This window comes from Lemur catta, chromosome 11, assembly GCF_020740605.2.
Source record: "Lemur catta isolate mLemCat1 chromosome 11, mLemCat1.pri, whole genome shotgun sequence".
NCBI classification, from domain to species: Eukaryota; Metazoa; Chordata; class Mammalia; order Primates; family Lemuridae; genus Lemur; species Lemur catta.
Window position 1 is genome coordinate 2,423,574 of NC_059138.1, and position 21,632 is coordinate 2,445,205.

A 21,632-nucleotide genomic window follows, 5' to 3' on the forward strand; every position below is an offset into this window, starting at 1 on the left:
GTGCAGCTGCCACAAACAAAACCTTCCAGTTAATAATGTTCACTGGTTGTACAGATGGGGCTATGTACTTTAAGACATTTGGAGACGGTCTTTGTGGTCAACCACTGGGACATACCCCATCAGTATTAGGGTACACTTACCAGGGCCATAGGGCAAAATATTTGAACTGGCGCTATTTCAGAAAACTTGGACCAATGGTCTCCAACCCCCAGACGTCCACATTATGATTTCTTCATCCTTTTCTACCCATTCTCAACCTGCTCGTGTTTGTTTTACCTCCTCCCACCCATCTGCCTGGATTTCTCTAGAACAATGACAGCAACCACGCTGCAGTGGATTTGGGGAGGAAAGGGCACTTGGTGGGAGAAGTCCGTGGCTGTTAGTGCAGAGGGAGGGTTAGGAGACACATAGATACCGTGTGTCACCAAAACTGCTGTGAAGATTCACAGTCCTACCCAGGATGCGGAAGCGAGGCCAGTTTTGTTCTAAAGATGACCCCGGAGAACTTTAAGGACCTGCCCCTTCCACATGGCTGTCGGGGGCAGGTGGGCACACAGACGACATCGAAACTCCGCGGAGTACGGAAGATCTGCTTTTCATCCTGAACCACTCGCTCAGTGCTGCCTAGAAAAGAAGTTCTTGAAGGCACTGTTGTAGTTCTTGTTGAAAGCCGTGTAGATCAGGGGGTTAAAAAAGGAGTTGGAGTAGCCGAGCCAGAGGAAGATGCTTTTCCAGATGGCGGGGATGTCGCGGGAGACGAGGGGACTGAGCAGCTCCGTGATGAAGAAGGGGGCCCAGCAGAGCACAAACACCCCGATGAGGATGCCCACCATGAGCGCGGCTCTCTGCTCCTTCTGCTCCCGCCACGTGTACCCCTCTGTCTGGAAGGTGACGGTGGTGTGGCGGATGGTGAACACCATCTCGGGCTGCTGCGCAGGGTCCTTCACCTGTGAAGGGGAAGCAGGAGCTTCACACAAGCTGCCACCTTTACACCTGCCAGGTGTGGCTGTGGCGCCTGGAGGAGGGTCCTGGACTTTTAGGTGTGGGAACCTGGCAGCCCGCGGCACCCGCCCTGGGATACGGGAACGAGGACGGAGCCAGGGCTTTGCCACATCTCAGAAATGGGGGGAACAGGTGTGATGAAACAGGTGTGAGAGGACGGATCCCCTCGTGCTGCCTGTTCAAGAGGGGGAACTGCAGAAACGGAGGCCACGTGGGCCGCGTGGCTCAGGGGCAAAGGAACACGAGCAATGACAGGGCGCCGAATCCTCCCAACCCCCGCGCGCTCAGGACCACATCTGACATCTTTCTGGACTCGTGTAAGTCCCCTCTAAAATGTTAGCATCTTCTAGAACTTTTCTTCTGGTGTGAGGTTTCTACTGCTGTGCTTCCTAGCCCACCCTACTGTTTGGGACGGTCGCCTGGCCAGGACATTTCTCTTTCTCTGGATTATTCTGCCCATGTTTATGGAAAACAGACCAAACTCTCAGACTCTCCCCACTCTCCCAAGTCCTCCCCGGGGCAGGTTCCCGCAGAACCGGGCTCTCCCGCACTCTCAGGAAGTGGAATTCCTGCCAAAGGAAGCTCTTCTTCCATTCCAGCCCTATTTTTAGCTCTTAGGAGAACAGAAAAAATGAGTTAATGATGATGAGGTAGCCTAAATATGAAGAAATCACAATGGCTGAATTTACCAAGTTAACATATGTATTGATCCAACCAAAACGTGGGACAGTTACTGGGTCAGTCAGTCATTCTCAGGTAGGCAATCCTGACTGCACTGACATTAAGTAGTATTCTTCCCCAACTGCAGCAGACTGCCACTCGGCACATTTTAAAAGGAGAATTACACAGCTTGTTCTCAAACACGACATGATCTTTCAGGCAATGGACGAGGTTGGAAGGTCTATCTGGTTAATCTAACCCACTTTACCAGTTCTTGGCTACATCTATAAGGTGGAGACAAAAAAAAAATGACTTGTTATCCTATAGAACAACAGGTGGCAATAGGAACACTACAGTTAATGTAATGTTAGCTGATGTATAAATTATCAACTTTGTATGATAGCCTTGCTGTTATTTATTTGCAAAACAGTAAAACATCTAGTATTGTACAATTAAAAAGACAATAAACATTGAAACAAGTAGTCAATAAACATTGAAACAAGTACTATAACCCTTAGAAACACATATAAAATAAAAAGTGAAAACCCTCCTTGTGTACCCCACTCTCACTGCCAGATGAAACCCGAGTGTGTTCTGATTTACTAAAGCATACCTGGGAACGATTTCAGGGACTTCGCTATGGAAATCCAAATAATACTTAGCTTAATTTTTCTGCATCAAGGAAAGAGGAAAAGCTACCAATTTCTTTAATAGAACTCAACCCCAAAATAACGTCATGGAAAACATTTTCCCACTGTCCCGAGATGGCAGTGGAATGAGAATTCTGGCCGGACTCTTCAAGTCTCGGAAATTCTCCTCCCTCTTGGCACTTTTTCATCGGGGACACTGGAGACGCTGGGGACACCTGTCACACCATGGACACTGGTCACCTGGTGATGGTGAAGCTGGTGAGGCTAGTGACACTTAAGGCTCAATATCATTTAGGAATTTTTTATAGTTTAGTCATAGAATTCCAAGCTTGTCAGAAAAAGCACATATTTCTTTTACCTTGTAAAATGTTGATCATTTTGCTGGGCTGTTTTTCGGTGCTGCATTTAGCGCCAACTCCCTTGACACAAGGAGGAGTGACGTTGATTTAAAGCGGTGCCTCTGGGACAGCAGAGGCTCCAGTTAGGAGGATCGTGGTTGTTTGTGGAATTTTGGGGTTTCTAATGCCCTCAAAGGTCGATTTGTGGGCTCGCTGTCTGACCTGTGGACTCCGTGGCCCTTTGCTATCTGCTAATCAACGATCGCAATGAAGCGCCTGAGGCTGGGGACCAGAGCACCATTCATTACTACAATACTCAACATGCTCATGAGCAGATTCACAGAAAGAGAGGGAATAGGGTTTAAAAAAAAAGTGAACATTCAAGCCAAATTAGATTTTTCCTGATAATCTCTGAAATGCATTTAAAGCACACACCTCGCAATTTAAGATTAATATATAAAAATATTTCTAAGTGAACATTTACCCTCATCTGCCCCAATAAACAAGTTCTCTGGGGACAGGTATCTGTGTGTTAAGACCTTTCATTCTTCCAAAATGATTGTGTGCTAAAAAATTATTTATTGGTCAATCATAAATCTGACATGTTCTTACATTTCCTCCAACTATTCTGCTTTGCCTCCTCACTAACATCACAGATAATCAATAGGCTACCATCAATAGTGGGCACTGAAGTCAAGGGATGGAGACTCCTGCCTTGAAAGTATGGCTCCAGGTGATTTGCAAGTCGGACCACGCCATGGCCGCCAGAGCCCAGTGGAAGAACCAAGATGCTCAAGCTAGAAATGGCCTCACCCATCAAGGAAGGCTGCACAGGGCAGGAATAAAAGTATTCCCAGAAACTTAGGAGAAGACTGCTCATTCTGTAGCTACAATGACAGAGAGCCTTGTTACTTGTTTAAACCTCTTGAGTTGATCAAGGACAATGCAGTTCTGTGAATATACATTTGCAAACCAACTAATTAGTGTCAACCCTCACTTCTGAAAGTCAGCCAATCAGGGGCAGACTCATCCCCATAAACACGCCCCTGAGCATCCACCAACCAACGGCAGTCTCACCTGAGCGTGACAATGTCAGCTCATTGCTCCTTTGAATGCCCTCCAGTCCCTGCACTACACGCTGCCCCAGTGCCTGTAGATGATCCACACCCTGCTCTGCTCTGGGGGACCGTGCCTGACAAGCATAGCTTTCTTTTACTATCCTGAGTCATAAATTCAGCTTTGTCTTTTTATCTCAGATGCTCAGTGCTGGCTGTGTCACCCTTGGACAGTTCTGCAGGTTCCACTGTGATCTTCGGAAGAGCCACCATGGGGTCCTTGGACCACAGGTGCATTCACTGGGCCCGAAACTCCAGTTGTTCTTTGGATCTGCAGCTGAGGCATCAGTGTCGACAATGACTTGAGCTCTGACTGGTTCCACCAGGCTGTTATTGCTCAGTGCTTTTTGTTATCCTAGGATTGGTACAAGCGTGTCCTTGTACAAGGTCGTTAGGCTGAGGTCTTCATATCAAGTAACTACATGCTTGATTGAGAGGTCTACCAGTAGGTAATTGACTTAGATCTCTGCATAAGGCTTCAGACATCTTGTCATGGAGGTGTACCGTGTGGCAAATATTATCATGCCATTAAACTACCTATTCTACTATTGCTTGCTTTGCTTTTGCTGTTGCTTGTCTATATATAAAGTCTTATTGCAAGGGTTTTTGTTCTGTCTGGAATGCCTTTTTCTGTGGGCTATAAAAAGGATTGTTCTATAAGGCACAGGCTTGATAAGCTTCCAATGCAATCCAAGCCATACCTGAGGGTAACGATTTGAGGACCATTCAGATCAGTGACCGATTCGGGAAAAAGCAATTGGTCAACCTTTGCTTTGGGCCCCCTACCAAATCTTTGTGAGGGTACCCCTGACCTGTCAGTCTGTAAAAGTATGTCACTTTGTTTCATTTGCATCCAGTTTAGCGACTGCTGGGGTGGCGATTGTGTGGCACCTTCCTAGGCTCTGATCCAGGACCCTAAGACACTACTCCCAAACACAAACTATTGACTAACCCTTGTCACCTCTCTCTTGTGTGCCATGGTTTGTCTATGTCAAAGTCTACATTTCCTCCTTTAAGAACGTCTATTTCCCACTTAAAAATGTTTTATAATCCTAACTTTTGCACTTTTCTTCGTAAATGCCATTTTTTTTACTTAATAAGAAACTTCTGACAAATCAAAATCAATAAATTAACATATTTAAGAGAAGCTCTAGAAAAATTAGGAGATAACATCAAAGAGTTGAAAGTCAGCTTCTTTAACTGGTATTTTGAGGCCTTAAAACAAAATTCTATTAGTAACTCTAAGATAGTCTCAAAGACTTTGTAACCTTCCAAAACCCACCCTCCTTGCATGTTGCTACCTGTGTACTTCCATTCACCTTTATCTGACCTCCTAAAGCCTAAATGAACTACCCTCGCTTCAGGGTTTTCTTGGGAAAAACGCAATCACATTATAAAATTTGTAGACAAAAAGTTGGGTTTATAGAATTTAAATTAAAACCCCAGTCTAGAGCTAGGGTAAAAGCTATAATGAAGAGTTTTCCTAAACTCCAGGGAGAAGGGCAAAAAAAAATGTTATAAAATTTAGAATTTTTTTAGGGTATCAAAAAAAAATTCCTATTGTCTTAGACTACAGATCTGTACCAACCAGTTAAATTAACTGAAATCCCCTCAGATGGGGAAAAATGTTTAAAAGCAGAAAGGTAGAAAAGGGAAGACTTATATAACCCAGCTATGAAAATTTACATATAAAAATAGAAAATACATTACATAAGGCAACTTCAGAAGCCTTTCTTTTGAGGGAAGGTTGAATAAAGGTTCAAAATGGTAAACTAAATGAAAGTAGAAAACGGGGTTCAGAAAACTTGCAAGCAGCATTCTGGTAGGAACCCAACAGCTGAAGAATAGTTTCATTCTGTCCTTCTGTAGATGGGCTTAAACTTGAATTAGGAAATTTAATAAGAAAAAATACACTGAAATGTGAAATTTCCAGTTCAGAAAATGCCCAAAAAGGGGCTAGACAATTCCACGTAGCCTTAAAAAGTAGACACTGGAGATCAGTACGGGATGTGCCCTCTAGATAAAACATCCGGAAGGGCCTCTGGTCTCAAAGGTTAAGGAGCCCATCTGGGTAAGGGGCCCCTACACACGCTGCTGGCAGAAGGATCCCTGAAAGAATCAGTGTTCCAGATTGGCTAAAAAGCAAAATTACAACTATATAAAATCTGTCTAATAAAGTCACTCCAAGCAAGATAGCATCACAACAATTGCCCGTCCTCCTAAACTTCCAAGCAGAATTGTCTGTAGTTATAGACGCACAACAACACAGCCTTCTTGATTACATGGGTGCCACTGTGACTACCGTCAACCCTGCCACTATACAACCACACATCATTCAGTGTAAAATTTTAAAGTTGTCTGAAAAGAAAAAAAGCAAATTGACTTGTTACAAATTAAAAAAATAAAACATTTTCTTTAATAAAATGATTGATTGCACTAGATGGAGAAACGCGACAATGAGAGACAAGTTTGTGGCTACACAGTAAATTTCTAAAAGGCTTGAGGGAAAGTGAACTTTATTTAATGGAATAATTCAAGTAGTGAGACTCTCTAACAATCCCACATGACACCTTATAACTGATATTTCAGGATAATTATCCAAAGAATATCTCTTTATTCTGTGACAAGCCTACAAATTTAATAGGTGGGCTCTTCTTCCAGGCAAAATGTCCTGCAGCCCCTATACATGATAGGAATGTAGCTCGTCTGGGCATGAGGACACCTATACTGGGTATAATTCAAGACATTACAAAAGAGATAAGGATGGTACCAGTATCCCTGTGAACAAGAGACTCCACAAACAGAAAATTTAATTAGAGTAGAATGCTAAGAGTTCAGATTGATTCTTCCTAGGTTACCATGAACTTTTCTTTTTATGCAAATATAAAACTGTGGGGCCATGCTCTAGGTGGGCTCACGTGACAGCATGGCACCCATCAAAGAACAGTGCCTATTTTAAGCCCACCACTTAATTCAAGGTAACCAAGTGCTTAATTCAAGTAACCAAGGCTTCTCCTCCTTACCTCCAAGAAATCACAGGCATCAACTCAATTAGCTGATACATCTTCAGAACAACTTATATTGGGCCTTTAAATCTCAAGTTGCCACATTTAATAAATCCCAATTGCTAACTGAAATTGCCCGACATTTCCCCACTAGTTGGTTAATAATGATTCATTGTTACTTTCTCCTTCTCTCAGTACCATCCACTGGGGTAACACTCAGAACCCAGCAATTGATAATCCTTAGCTAATGAAGGAAAATCTCATAATTGTGTTCCTGTAATTGAAGTATCCTTGCCTCTAACAGAGCTTTGATACTCTCATACCAAATTCCAACTTAATATTGTTTGTTGATGGGCATTATATTATAAAAATAGAAAGGACAATACCAGATTTGATATATAATAAGTAGTCTAGTCTTTCTCATAAAATCCAATTTCTTGCTAGAAGCCAAGTTGTATAATGACTGGACTATGGCCCTGTCCAGGAGCTAACAAATTGCAAATATAAAAGAGAAAGTATATAAACTAATAATTGGTATACTTTCAGAATAATTCACTTATTTAACATGCAGTAGACACATGTACTTCAAGTACTCTGAAATGAACAAATGTGAATTACTTGATGTTACCTAAAATTATTCTGACCTGAGTTCCTCCAGAGAACCTCCAGGAGAAGCAGGGACATTAACTGCTAAACCAGGAAACTTGGAACAAGCTGACGACCACATGAATTAGTGACATGTAGACAATGTACCCACAAGTTCACTAAAGTGGATCATGTCTCCTATACTGTTCCTGTGTTCTTCATCCTGTGCTGAAATCAAGCTTCTCCACGTCAATCCAGAAGAAAGGTTAATATTTCAATAGGGCCATAGGTTAGGCCATCCCAAGACTGATTTTCCAATGCCCTCAGTGGACCACATCTCCTCACCTAAAGCCCAACGGGATTAAACTCTCAGGAACAAGTCTCCTGAGGACAGCGACTCCATCCATACGAAGTAGATCACCAGATTTTTTTAAAAAAATGTTTTCATAGTAAATAATGCCTACATTGGCTGACATAACAAATTAGACAGCCTAAACTCTCAGGCCACAATAATTAACACAGTCATGACTAACAGAATCGGCTTAAGTTTTCTTTTGGTCAACCATAAAGGGGTCTACCCCATAGCTAACACTTCATGTTGTACTTGGATGAAGGCAGAGGTAAAACAATGTGTATCTAAGCTGGGATAAAAAGGATCATAGCTAACTAAGAAAGACCTTCCATGGAACCTTTGGGACTTGCTTTCTTGATCAGAGCTGGGAAATCTTGGGTCATCACTTGGGATATCACCGGGTCCCTTCTTAAAATGCTTCTAGTTATACTTATGTATCTCATGGCTGTTTGGTGCCTGCCGTCCAGAACCTCACACACTTCTGCACAACACTGTCCTGACAGATTTTAAAACAGGGAAAATCACACTGATGAATGTGCAATGTGACCATCAGGCGTCCACGGATGGAACTCCATCTTTAGGGAGAGCACCGACAGCAGTGTTGAAAATCTGGACGATTCTTGAGGTCTGTCCTGAAGCCCTGGCTCAGTTGGGACCAAGAACTAAATGTCCCCACAAACTCAGGGAAAGACTGAGCGTTCTTTAGCCCAGAGCCAGTTGTCAACTGACTGTATCAATGAAAGACGATTTATCTCAATGAAGATGATTTTAAAGCCAACCTGTGGGTGTCAGCTTCTCACTTCCCAAACGCAGGCCGGCGGGGGGAGCTCGCTCCAGCACCCCCCACCGGGGCAGCAGCCAATCAACAGCGGCCGCGCCTGCCGATGACGTCACCCACTCGCGCCTCCACAGCCGCCAGTCCGGGCTCGCCGCCTCCGGAGTCCGTTCCAGGTCAGCGTTGCGCTCTGCCCGGCAGGGTGTGCCCGAGCAGCGGAGCTCTGCCTCACTCCGGCAAGCAGTTTATTTCTCTGCTCTTTTATTTCAGACCTTTAGTAGCGGTTTCAGCGTCCTTTGACAAGGGCAAATCTCCTGTTGCCCGTTCCCATCTCGGTGCCTGTGGTAGGTTAGGGTTTGCCCGCATCTGAATAAAGCTCAGCAGAGAAAGCAACAAGAAAGAAGTGTTGTGGTTCCCCTAGGTAACACAACTAAATGGTGGTGGAACTGTATTTAGAAACTTTGACACCCACTATCACGGAGAAATTGTTCGTAATTAAACCCTTCAACATAACAGAAGGACAGAGACAGCTTCATGTTATATGTAGAGTCCTGGATCATTAAGGTCTTACAAACCCAAGGGACACATTTTTTAAAAGTGATCTGGCAGAGAAAGAGAGAGAGGGAATAAAGCAGTGTGTGTGTATATATGTATATACATACACACACACGTATATATATATAAGCACAGATGTTATAGTGCTTTGCTTCTGCTATCTGCAAAGCAGAGAAATGAGAGAGCCCTTCATCCTTTTACAATAAACCCTGAGATAGAATTATAATTACTTTCCCGCTTTTAAAGCTGCGTTTAGTATTGATTGTAGACCGTGTTTGCCTAGATAAGCATCCTGGCAGAAGAGGATTAATATAAGGAGGGGCCTTGAAGGTGGTCAGTCCTCTTGTTCCTGACCTGGAATTTGCATGGAATTTGCACACATGGAGCATGGCTCCAGGTAGTTTGGTGGAAGTGTCAGGGTTCTTATATATCAGCACCCCTTGATCAGTTTAGAAATCTAACAGATTAGAGCTTCCCAAATTCAGTACTATTGACATTTTGGTCTGAACAATTCTATGTGGTGAGGGCTGTCCTGTGCAGTCTGCAATGCTTAGCAGCACTGCTGACCGCCACACACTAGACACCATGAGCACCCCATTCCCCAGTCTTGATAATCAGAAATGTCTCCAGACATTCCAAATGTTTCCTGAGGGCAATATCACCCAATATCAGCTGAGAACTGCTGTTCTAGATTAAAGGATAGGTAGCCCTGGCTCCTTTTTTCTTCTTTCTTCTAGAACAATGTCCTCCCTCTTCTTTTCCTAGCTATGTCTCTGGTCCCTCTAAGCTTGAATGACTGGGTGTGGTAAGAGTTATTAATAGCTACTGACTCCAGAAAATACATGCAGAGCTCATGATGAGTGTCCATTTCCCTCACTATACCAAATTCTTCATGGACAAAGACAATGTCTTTATCATTCTTTTACCTCTTGCACCAAGCCCATAATATGCACTCAGTTTGTTTAACTGAATTTAATTTGTTGTCTCAGAGCGAGTAATAGAAGATGGGGATTGTGTAGATTTCCGGTTTAACTTAAATATGTGAATTGGGTTCAAGGAATCATCCTTGTCAATCAAGAGGGGGAGGTGTCTACACATCTAGTGTTTTCAGCTCTTACCTAGTTTCAGAATCCTGAGTCATTGGGTTAGATTATTAAGAGTTAACAAAAACCAGGAACGCATGGATGGGGAGAGGATGAGAAAAAGCCCTCATTGTTGCTGTCATGGTTGTGGTAAATTAAATGCCACTTGTAGAGAGCTGGGAATTGTCTTCCCTGGATTTTTCATTTCATCCTATAACTTACCCATATTCAGGGAGATAACAAACGCAGGCTCTGGGACTAGTGTAAACAACATCTTTAATCTTACATTAGGAGGGAGGGTGCTGCAGAATGATAGTAACCTAGGGGATACCACATTTTGCAAAAAATCAGTTGCTATTTTGCAAAGAAAAAATGGGCTGGGATGAAACACTAAGCTGCTTTGCCCTATGCATGGCAGTCTTCCTGTCAAATCACACTACTGTCCTTCCCTCCCTTCCTCCCCGAACACCCCCACTCTAAGTGCAGGAAGCTGCAGTTTTTTCAGTGTACTGATTCCGTGTACCCCAGACACCAACTTATCCAGACGTACTAAAGGGTGCTAACCAAAGGGAACTCTGCAGAATTACGTAATGCAAACCCCTCATTTTACATACAAAGAAAGAACCCATCAGAGATGGCAAATAAAAAAAAAGAGTGAGAGATGGCAAATGACACGGTTAGCTCTGTGACAGGAAACGTCAGAGCAAAGTAAGTTTCTGACACTTTCTCTCTCCCAGCTTACTACACCCCAAACCAAAAAGTTCCACTCTCTACAAAGGTAGGCGGTGGGGAGGACGTACTGGGACAATGCCACACAAACGCAAGTAAAGTATTTTTAAGGATCGCTCCAACACCCACCTCCACAGCGTCAGATATGGGTAAGACGGTGTTGGTCTTCCTGGAGCCCACGCGGAACTTGGCGGCCTTGTAGATCTTCCAGTACACGAAGAGCACAACACAGAGCGGCAAGTAGAAGGCGCCCACGGTGGAGAACACGGTGTAGGAGGGCTCGCGGCTAACCTGGCACTCCTCGCTGCCCTCCGTGTAAGTCTCCCCCCAGCCGAACAGCAGCGGAGCCAGAGAGATGACAGCAGAGAGCACCCAGGTGAGCGCTATCATGATGTTGGAGACAAACTTGCGGGTGCGGAGCGTGTATTCGAGGTGCCGCGTGATGGACCAGTAGCGGTCCAGGGCTATGGCAGTCACGTTCCAGATGCTTGCTGTGCAGCAGAGAACGTCACACGCGATCCACACCTGGCAGAGCCGCCTGCCCAGCTGCCAGCGGCGCCCGGACATCTCGTGCATCAGGCTCAGCGGCATGACCAGCGCGGCCACCAGCACGTCCGAAATAGCCATTGACGCCACCAGATTGTGCGGCACGCGGTGGAAGGTGCGCACGCGGAGGATGGTCGCCAGCACAAGCAGGTTCCAGGCGAAAGTTGCAGCCACTAGGAAGCCCAACAAGGTCAGAATAAGCACCCGGAAGGCGGAGAGCAGGGGCGCACTGGGGCGCAGGTCGTCTGTGCCGAGGCTGCGGTTGGTCTCCAAAGGGGAGAGGGTCGAGAGGGAAAAGGAGGTTAGGTTTACAGGGAAATCCATCTCTGGGTCAGGAGATGGGCCCAGCGCGCTTGCAGAAGGGGCGTTCCGGAAAACAAGGTGATCAGTGCATTCAAAGCCAATCTGGATGTTTGCAACCTCTGGCCAGGGGTGGGATTTCTGGAAAATGCCTGTGAATTTGGCCCCAAGGGTGGCGAAGAGGAGGGCACGGACTGCAAGCGCAGCAGGTCTGAAGCCCTCAGGGGCTAGGGAAGCAGAGGCAAGGGGCTGTTTCGCAGCCAGGGCTCGTCTAAGCTGTCACACACCCAGGGCTCCTCAGTCGGTGGAAATGGCTGTCTGGCCGCCCAGAGCGGAGCATCTCCCAGGTCGGGGAGAAGCTGGGCGCATGGGGGTGCCCGGAGAGGGGCTTGTGCGTCAGAGCAGTAGCTCTCGGTGCATCGCCTCCCTGCCCGCCCCGCACTCCAGGCAGCAGACTGCAGCCTCAGCTCCGTGCTGAGGAAGCCAATTTTGGGGACCTGCCTTGTGCTTTGCCCCGTTCGCCTCCCCACCTCGTCTGAGGCTGCGGCTTGGAGAAGGAAGGCTGGCGCGCCCACCCAGACCTGCCTTATCAAAGTGGGGATCCAGCCCTACGTAAGACGTCAGCGGATAAGACCATTGTCTCCCCGCCTCCCGGCTCCTGGCGCGCAGCTCTGGCGCTGTCCGCGGTGCTGCCGCGCTCGTCTCCCTCCTGGCTCCAGCGCGCGGTCCCTGCGCCCGGCTCTGTCCGTGCGGCCCCCGCCTGTCCCCACCTGAGCGCGGGGCTTGGCGGTGTCCTTGGTGCTGTATGTAGGTCTTGCCCGAGGTGGGTTGCCCGCGTGGAACAAGGTGACCAATGAACTTTCCTCGAAACAGTCCTCTAGCCATCCCCCACACTCGTTGCTTCAGGGGTGGGCTCTCAGCTTCTCCCAGGTGTTTGCCTTTCATGTAAGTGCTCAGAGTTAGGGGTCTAAGACAGTTGCACCGGCTTTTCATTTCCGGAAAATTTCAGCACGTGATTGCTTCCTTCTTACACAACTGCATGGTTTTCCCTAAAGGAGAAAAGGCAAGAGAGGCAGTTGCTGCTGCCTTAGAGACGTTTGAGGTCCTGGAGCCAGAACGTTTCACCTCTTTCCCCGGAGTCGTGCAGAAGCCGGGCTACCACCTCAGTGGACTCCACTCAATTTGCTTCCCATGAAGGAAAAAGTTGGATGTAAGTTGTTACAAAGGCTCCGTCTCACTCATTTAACTCTTCCCCTACACAGACACACAAAACAAAGAACACATCCAACAAAAGATACTTGCAAAAGATAAAACCAGATAACTGAATGAAATGATACCCTGGGGTGGGGCCTGGGAGGAGTTACAGATATATTAACAAATTATGAGACCTCCACTAAAAACTTTTCTTTATAAAATGTAGTTTGTAGCTGTTCTAGCAATAATTAGATTGCAGGCTCTGTTGTCTGTTGAGGTGACTTACAGTTTGTAATCAACCCATATCATTGGCATATAGAAAAATGCTTATTATATTTTCTATAATGGAAAGGTATGGATATATTCCATTCAAATAGGAGCTAATCCTTAAGCTACAAGTTTGAGAGTGGGAAAAAATGGGAAATGCAGAACATAACCTTATTCTTCCCCTTGTAAGGGCAAGGATATTAAAGATGAGATTTTTTCCTAACCATCACAAATGTATGAAATTAATAAATCATTAAATGGTCACTCATTGCATAAAATCTTCATTAAGTGCCAGACATTTAAATAAGTGTCCTTATATGACCATACCTCAAAAAGTTTCATAAAATATTGTTGTCTCTATTTTATAATTGAGGAAACATCTTGGAGGTAAAGTAACTTGCCCAAAATCAAATGAGATTTGAACCTCAGTGTGACTTCAAGCCTGTGCTTTTAATCTGTATGTTTATTGTATTAATGATCAGGATTTCTCAATAGTTGCAGGCTAATCCTTTGTTTTAGTCGGCTCAGGATGCTGTAACGAAATACCATAGACTGGGTGGCTTAAACCACAGAAATTTATTTTCTCAATTATCTCTCAAGTATTGCAATTATTTGTAGGCTGGAAGTCCAAGATTAGAGTGCCAGAATTGTGGGGTTCTGCCGAGGATGCTCCTGGTTTGCAGACAGCCAACTCTCACTGTGTCCTCATGTGGCAGCTCTCTTCCTCTTCTCATAAGGCCACAGCCCCATTGGATCGGGGCCCTTCCCTCACGAACTCTAACCTTAATATCTCCTAAGGACCCTATCCCTAGGTACACTGGGGATTAGGGCTTCAACATGTGAATTTGGGGGAGACACAATTCCATCCACAGCAGCCCTAAAAGACCAGTCACTGCTCTCAGAAACAGTAAGGGAAAAATAAAAACAAATTACAGAATTCTTGGTTATTCCTGACCAAATTTTCCAAAGGCGATAGAATATAGGAATAACCAGAAGGCTCATTCCTAATGTTTACCTTCTCCACATTCATAACAATGGTCAGGAAAATCCAGGCTTGCTGTTTCATCAAGAAGAAAATGGAAATATATTACGGATGGAACGGCTAGTATGCATGCAGGCCACAAACTAAGAGATAATGTTTCATATAATTTTTTTAAATTGCTTACTCTTATTATACATATAAAAAGTCTATTTTCTTGTCCATTTGGCTTACATAAAAGCAGATAGCAACTGTTTATCACAATATGCTGAAAGCTAAGAATATGAGTGCCATTATCAGCTGAGGGAAAATCCTGCTCTTCATTCAGGATATTGTAAGAACCACACACATCATGTGCCTAAGAATAAGTGTGCTAGTGACAATTGAGAATAAATATTGGCAAAGTATATCTTTCTCTTTTTCAAAGGATGAAAAGAAACAAATAGAAGCTGTTATCAGCCCAAACCTGCACCGATTGCCTTACACACACTCGATGCACAGGTGCCCAGTTTGGAGATCGTTAACTATACATTGTTCCCTAGGTCCAGCAGGTATGTAGGACAACGCGCGTGGGCAGGAGCCACCATTCAGAGCAGCCCCAGGGGTGATAAGTAACCTGCTGCACTCTTTCAGCTTGAGCTGAAAATCGTACCCAAATTCAATGCCTTCCTGAATCTGCAAAACTGCTTTTTGCCTACATGAACTGGTTGAACTGTCCAGACCATAGGCAATCCATTGGTCTGGATAATTAATTTCTCTGATCAGAAAACTTCTTATTATCGTTGTTTTCTCATCACACCCAGCAAAAATCCTAAAATGTATCAGGCTCCCATAAACATTTGCTGAAAGAACGAAATTATAAAAAAATTATCTCCTGAGTAAACTGCTGCTTTTTGGTATTAAATATAGGCACAACTAAGGCGTGAGAATACATAAATTAAGTTAATCCTCCCCTCCCCCAAGGAAAGCTCAGAGTGAGCTATACTTTAAAAAAAAAAAACAGCATAGTTACTCTAATGAAGGCAAAATATTATGAATGGGCAGACATTGTTATTGAAGTCTTACAGAAATAAAACTAGGACATGGTTATGGAAACTGTACCTGTAGTGACAACATGATGCTTCTATCACGATTATCACAACAAGTGACAAGATCAGAGTGGCAGCCAGGAGAAGCCAGTTCATAGAGAGCTGTGGAGGAAACAAATAAGTGGCCCTAGAGGCTAGACAGATAGGCAAGTAGCTTAATTTATGCACTCAAAACAAATCAAGGATAGATGATCAGAAGGCTGACAATAGTTAATAATAATAATAATAATAATAATAATAATAATAAAAAGCTACAATCCCCAGCCCAGTTATCAGACCTGAGCCGTGTCTCAGGCCCAGAACCCACCGGCTGCGGGAGAGTCCGGTGCTGACGAGGACGGAGCCCGCAACCCAGCAGCAGGTGTGCTCAGCACAGGCGTCCTCGCTGCTTACCCGCAAGAGCCCACAGCCATGTCCACAGGTAACTGCGTGCTGGGGAGAGAAAATAGACCTTTTGAGGACAGTGGACACAGAGCCTGAACTGACATTGATATTGGGGAACCCAAAATCCCACTATGGTGGTGATTAGAGATCACCTAACAAAGAGAGGCCAGTCCAGGTCCAGCTTGTGGGGGACACGCTGGCCCAGCAGAACCCCAGTGGCTACTTCTTCACTTCCCCAGGGTGTAAGTTGGGGTGTACGTCATGGCAGTGGCAGGAACCCCCCTGGGTCCTTGGCCTGGGGGTAAAAGCTATGCTAATAGGGAAGGCCAAGAGGAAGTCCCCAAAACTTCTCTCCCAACCTGGCAGCCAAGACAGTAAACAACAGCAGGATAGCTGAGGCATCTGAGGGCAGAGGGCAGAGCTTGTTGCCTCCCCGGTGTCGGTGTGCAGGACTGACTGCGCACATGCTCAAGCGGAGCAGCACAGCTCTCAGAACGTGGTGTGCAGTCACTCCTCTGGCCACCGAGTTCTTGTCCTTTCCTAGCAGAAAGGAGAATCAAAGTAGTTCAAGCTCACTTGGAACAGACAGTGGCAGGCATTTGTGTTCTTACTCCATTGAGTTAACTTTCCAGGAAAACAGGCTTAACTTTCCCTGTCTCTGCCAGGAAGTCGTCTGAAGGATCCTGGATTATGCAAACCAATAGTTTTCAAAGCCTGGTCCGTGAACCTCTGGAGGCTCCCAGCCCCTGCAAGGTCAAAACTATTTTTACAATAATATCAAAGTATTGTTTGCCTTTTTCACTGTGCTGACATTTACACGGATGCACAAAAGCGATGATGAGTGACCCCGCGGACACCTGCACACGGAGCGCGGCAGCCACGTGACTGCAGCCATCACCGCCTGTGCTCTTCACGTGGCTCGCGGGCAGGGGCAGGGCCGGCTCCGCTTCAGAATGACCCCGAGGAAGCAGTCAAGTGAATTATATTAAATCTTGGCCTTCGAATGCACATCTTTTGAATCGTCTGTGTAACAAATTAGAAAGCATGCAAATAGCACTTCTGATACTCACTGAAACAAGATGCTGATCTTCAGAAAACGCTGGTGTGATCGTTCACTTTCCAAGCCAAAACGCTTTTATTTATGAAACGCCAGTTGTACTTGCAAGAACTGAGGACAGATAAACCACCATTATCCAGGCTTGGGTATTTGGCAGGTACTTTCTAGTTTTACATGCATGAAGTGAGCCTTCACTTCGAGGAAAACAACTGACAGTATTTGTTGCCCATAGCAAAATTTGAGCTTTCCAGTGAAAATCAGAACTTTGAAAAACTCATATTTACCACTCTGAACTTGACAGCTTCCCAATATTTAAAGACCTTTCTGATGAGTAGTGATATTAACAAATGAGAATTTTTGGATACTGTATTATGAAATGTGTCAGCATCTGGAATATGTGGATAAGTCAGGAAAGTAATACTATCCGAATGCCCAGCGCAGGGAGCCACAGACCGGGGGATTTTAGTCTAACAGGTACGAAAAGTGCAGGCTATGATTTCACTTGCCACATTGCAACAGATCTTAGGAAGCTACCGCTTACCGAGTTATAAAATAGCATCACAAATATCCATAATTATCTGAAAAGAGTGTTAAAATACTCCTCCATTTTTCAGCTATATATTTGTGTCAGGCTGCATTTTCTTCACAAACTTAAACCAAAATTACATATCACAACAGATGGACTGTAGAAACATATGATGTTCCAGCTGTCTTGAAGAGTTTTGCAAAAACGTTAAACAATGCCACTCACAATTACTTTTTGGCAAATACAGTTATTCTTCATAAAGATGTGCCATTTATATAAGCATGTGATGGGTTTGTTATATTTTTAATAAATACATGTTTAGAATTTCTCCATGTAAATTTATATTGCAGTAAATATATAGACATGATGCACGTAAACAAAAGCTCTTTGGGGTACTCAATAATTTTAAAGACTATAAAGGGATGCTGAGACCAAATGTTTGAAAACTGCTGTCATTAGAACCTCACGTTGCTCTGCTATGCTGACGTGGAAGATTAATAAGCAAGAAGAGAAGTTGCAAGTTTCTTAGAGACCCTGGTAAAGTACATGTGCTCCAAAAGGTGATAAATAAACCCACTAAAGATTCAGATGCCCACTATGTCATTGAAGATGTCAAGGGTCCCATGGCCTGGGGTGTGACAGGGCATTCTTTCCCACATAAAAAAATATAGAGAGAGATAGATAGTGCATTTGGTATTTTTCCCACCTAAAGAGGAAGCTTGGGCCGGGCGCGGTGGCTCATGCCTGTAATCCTAGCACTCTGGGAGGCCGAGGCAGGTGGATCATTTGAGCTCAGGAGTTTGAGACCAGCCTGAGCAAGAGCGAGACCCCATCTCTACTAAAAAAAATAGAAAGAAACTATATGGACTGCTAAAAAAATATATATAGAAAACTTAGCTGGGCATGGTGGCACATGCCTGTAGTCCTAGCTACTCGGGAGGCTGAAGCAGGAGGATCGCTTGAGCCCAGGAATTTGAGGTTCTGTGAGTTAGGCTGATGCCACGGCACTCTAGCCTGGGCAACAGAGTGAGACTCTGTCTCAAAAAAAAAAAAAAGAGGAAGCTTGTTTGGGACTTTGGATGCCAGAGGCGATGTGTCCCACACTTCCCACCCCAGAGAATGCTGCTCTGATGCGCATCCACATGGAAAGGCCACCAGGTTTGGGCAGGGCTGAGACAGGAAAGAGGGCCAGGAGCAGTGCTGGCTGCAGTAGAAGCAGCCCTGTTGCTCAGGCCTTAAGATTTGGCAAACTTTGTGCTACTAGAAGTACCCTAATGGGAAAAGACTCCATGTGGATTTTACAACAAACACCAGTACAAGAGCTGCAGCGTGGACCCCGAGGGCTCTGGAGCAAAGCCACACCATCTGCAGCAGAAAACACGACGCCACTTGAAAAGCAGTGCGTGTGGAGACAGCGCTTCCGCAGAAACAGCTTCGGAGCACGAGACAGTAGGTGACGCCGGAGCAAGACACAGCCATCACGTCGGGATTTTGGCAGACCCGCCGGCAACACTGGGCGGGCCGGCAGCAAAAGAGCATGAAACAGAAGTGTGCCGCGCGGGGGCGCTAGCGAGCCCAGGAGCAGGCAGCCTAGGCTACCCCGTCATCTGCCACTGCTGGGCCAGCACCTGCCCCTCAGCCCAGAGCTGCGGCTCCGTGGCCAGCTGACGTGGTACCGGAAAGGCTGAGCGTGCTTCGCGGATAGGCCCACCCGGCGTCGTGGTGCAAGTCAGAGAAATGACTGCTGCTGTCACGGCCCTGCTCTGGGGTGGACTCGGAGCAGAGGCCAGGGGAGGTGGGGAGCTCTTCCCAACAGCAGAGCTCCAGGAGGTGCACCTGGGCACCCAGTCTGTGTGGCCTGAGGTAAGAATGTACACAGAGTCACGAGCAGTGGCTGCAGGCCTGGGAGGCGGAAGACTGGGGAGAAGGAGTCTGTGGAAGAGGCACGTGGATGAACCAAGGCGCATGAGCACAAAGCGTGAGCATCCTTTCGTCCCTTGCAACACCTGCCAAAGAGTGTCTGCTGCAGACGAGGACCCTGGTGACAGCCTGTCCCTGGCCACCCGGGCACAGCGCGGGAGTTGCGTGGAGTAGCCGTGGTGGGAGGGAGGGAGCGTGCGTGGGTAGAATGGCACGGGCTCCCTCCACCAAGCCTGATCCAGTCACTGCAGCTGCCCAGCGTCCAACCTGCCAAGAACAGAGACCGAGGCCGAGCCCCCAAATTGGCACCTCCCCTGAGATCAAGCAGCCCCTGTGAGCGGCTGCTGTTGACCGCAAGCACGGGTTTGCTTCTCCTGCCTGCAGGGTCTCGGTGGGATCGCTGTCCAGGGACCTATGTGAGGCTCCACCCTCAGACACAGGATCCCACTTACTGTCCTTTTGAACCAATGGCCCCACTTTGCAGCAAGGAGCACCTGACCCTTGTCCTTTCACAAACCGCTCCTTGTGGGTTGAGCTGTGCTTCTCCCTGCCAAGAAAAAGGATGTGTTGAAGTCCTAACCCCCCCCCCGTATCTGTGAATGCGACCTCATTTGGACATGTAATCAAATTAAGATGAAATCAGACTGGATTAGTGTGGGCCCTAAAGCCAAGGACTGGTGGCCTCACATGGAGAGAGATCTGGAGACACAGACGCAGAGGGACACAGGCCAGCTGGGAAGCGGCTCACTGGGGCAGACATGTCATGCCAGGCTGAAGATTCCCAGGACTGTGTTTTGGGGGCCCAGAGAATGCCCCCTCCGCTCGCCAAGGCCACCAAGGATGAACCAGCAAGAAGCTCAGTGGTAAAGCTCCTTGGAGGCCTGGCGTGGTGGCACGAGGGGCGGGTCACAGGCTGGGCTCACCACATCCATGCAGATGGTGTCGTGCCAAGTAACAGGGCCCAGGTGTAGACAATTGTCACCAGGTGCTCACAACTACCATGATGCCGAGGTACCCGACCCCAGGGAGGGCAGAGGGCTGGGACAGCATGGCACCCCCGGGGGCAAAAGAGGCAGAGGCCAGCGAGGGTGCTGCTTAACCCCCACTCAAGTCAGAGGAACCTAAACCGGAGGGATGGGAGGCTGAGGGCTGTGACCCCAGTAAAAAGCTCACCCCCTTGCTTGTTCCCAGAATGGAGCCAATTTTCAGAGCCAGACCCCCATTGACTGAAGAGGAGGCCGTGTTCCTAGCAGGGAGGACCCTGCGACATCCTGCCAAGTATGTTCCCTAACAACCCCCTAGTCATTTCCCAAGGGACACACAGCCACCTACTCGAGGGGTCATACGCAGCAGAAAGGGACTTACTGGACACAGGGTCACAAAGCATCACCAGAGCTTCTCTAAGTTCCCCTCACCCTCAGCTCTCCCCTGGGCAGGTCTGGGGGTGACCTGGTAGCGTTACCTGAAACTCTTGGTAATCGTACCTGTCTCAGCCAGCAGCACGTGTCTGATCCAGTTACGATGGGGCGAGGGAGAACCTGGGCGTGGAGGTCTTTCCAGCACACACCAGCCCACGCTAAGTGGACGCCTATGTGTCTCGATCGCCTCCCACTCACCCCACTTACGTGAAGGGACACCTGCCCTGAACAGCACGAGACAGCAGAACGCACAACACCTGGCGTGGGACAGGTGCTCTCAACGCAGCCTGTCAGTCACGCAGACGTGTAGCCCTGCGAGGAAGACCCTGTGCCACGCACGGTCACACACGGCTGTGCTCTAGAGCAGAGTGACCAGAGGGGCTGTGGGAGGCCGGCTTGATGGTGACAAGAGGGTGGGGCGGCCCCTGGTTCCAGTAGGAGAATGAGAATGGCTTTTGTGAGTCATTCTGGGGCTGGCAGGACGGAGAAACCCACCAGTGGAGGAGAAGTGGGTGCAGCTGCTGGGAGTGCTAACGGGGGTAGGGGGGCACCTTCCTGCTAGGCGGGGCGGGAGGGGCCATCTCTCGGGAGAGCAGGGGAGCCCGAAGGTTAGATCCTGGGGCCTGGGACGTTCCAAGATGTCAAGGCAGCACTTGAAATTTTAGGTCTTAAAATACACCAGATGCCCTGCTTCAGCTCTAACCACGGGGAAACTCCCTTCTCCCTGGTCTTTTAAGGGCCTCCCCAATGTGGCTGTCACACAGCTGTCCTGCATTTTTAATTTGCACCCACATCCAGAGCCAGCGGAATCGTAAACCAGGCTCAGCCTTTCCTCCTCCTCCTCCTCCGATCGCGGCATCCCGGCAAGGCGGTAAGTGGCGCCCGGGGAGCGGCGCTGGTGTGGCCGTGGCGACGTGTTAGGGACGGACACCTTGCTTTCTAGCCTCCGTGACCGCCCGGGACGCAGGGTGGGGAGCTGCTGCGGATGTTCTGCAGCTCACCACGGTCTGCCTCCGTTCCAAGTAAACATCCCAGGACGGGGGTAGGCGCAGTTCCAGTCTGTGCTCGCGGGGCCCGCGGCACAGGGGACTTGGGCTCGGAGCTC

At 47.2% G+C, this 21,632-nt stretch overlaps 1 protein-coding gene across 1 annotated transcript; it reads right to left on the bottom strand.

The window, feature by feature from the left end:
• Positions 1-554: 554 nt before the first annotated feature.
• HTR5A (5-hydroxytryptamine receptor 5A) lies at positions 555-11,718 on the bottom strand. The gene is made up of 2 exons (XM_045564618.1): positions 10,978-11,718; positions 555-947 (listed from the first exon to the last, which is right to left on the bottom strand). Exons 1-2 carry the CDS (start codon positions 11,716-11,718, stop codon positions 615-617), a joined length of 1,074 nt encoding a protein of 357 aa, XP_045420574.1. The 3' UTR covers positions 555-614.
• Positions 11,719-21,632: the final 9,914 nt, after the last annotated feature.

What these genes read in the sequence shown, in the direction of transcription:
- HTR5A (XM_045564618.1), bottom strand. Translation starts at nt 11,718, where the DNA reads ATGGATTTCCCTGTAAACCTAACCTCCTTTTCCCTCTCGACCCTCTCC. An exon ending in CCATATCTGACGCTGTGGAG is followed by an intron (nt 948 to 10,977) that starts GTGGGTGTTGGA and finishes TCCCCTTCACAG; the next exon opens with GTGAAGGACCCTGCGCAGCA.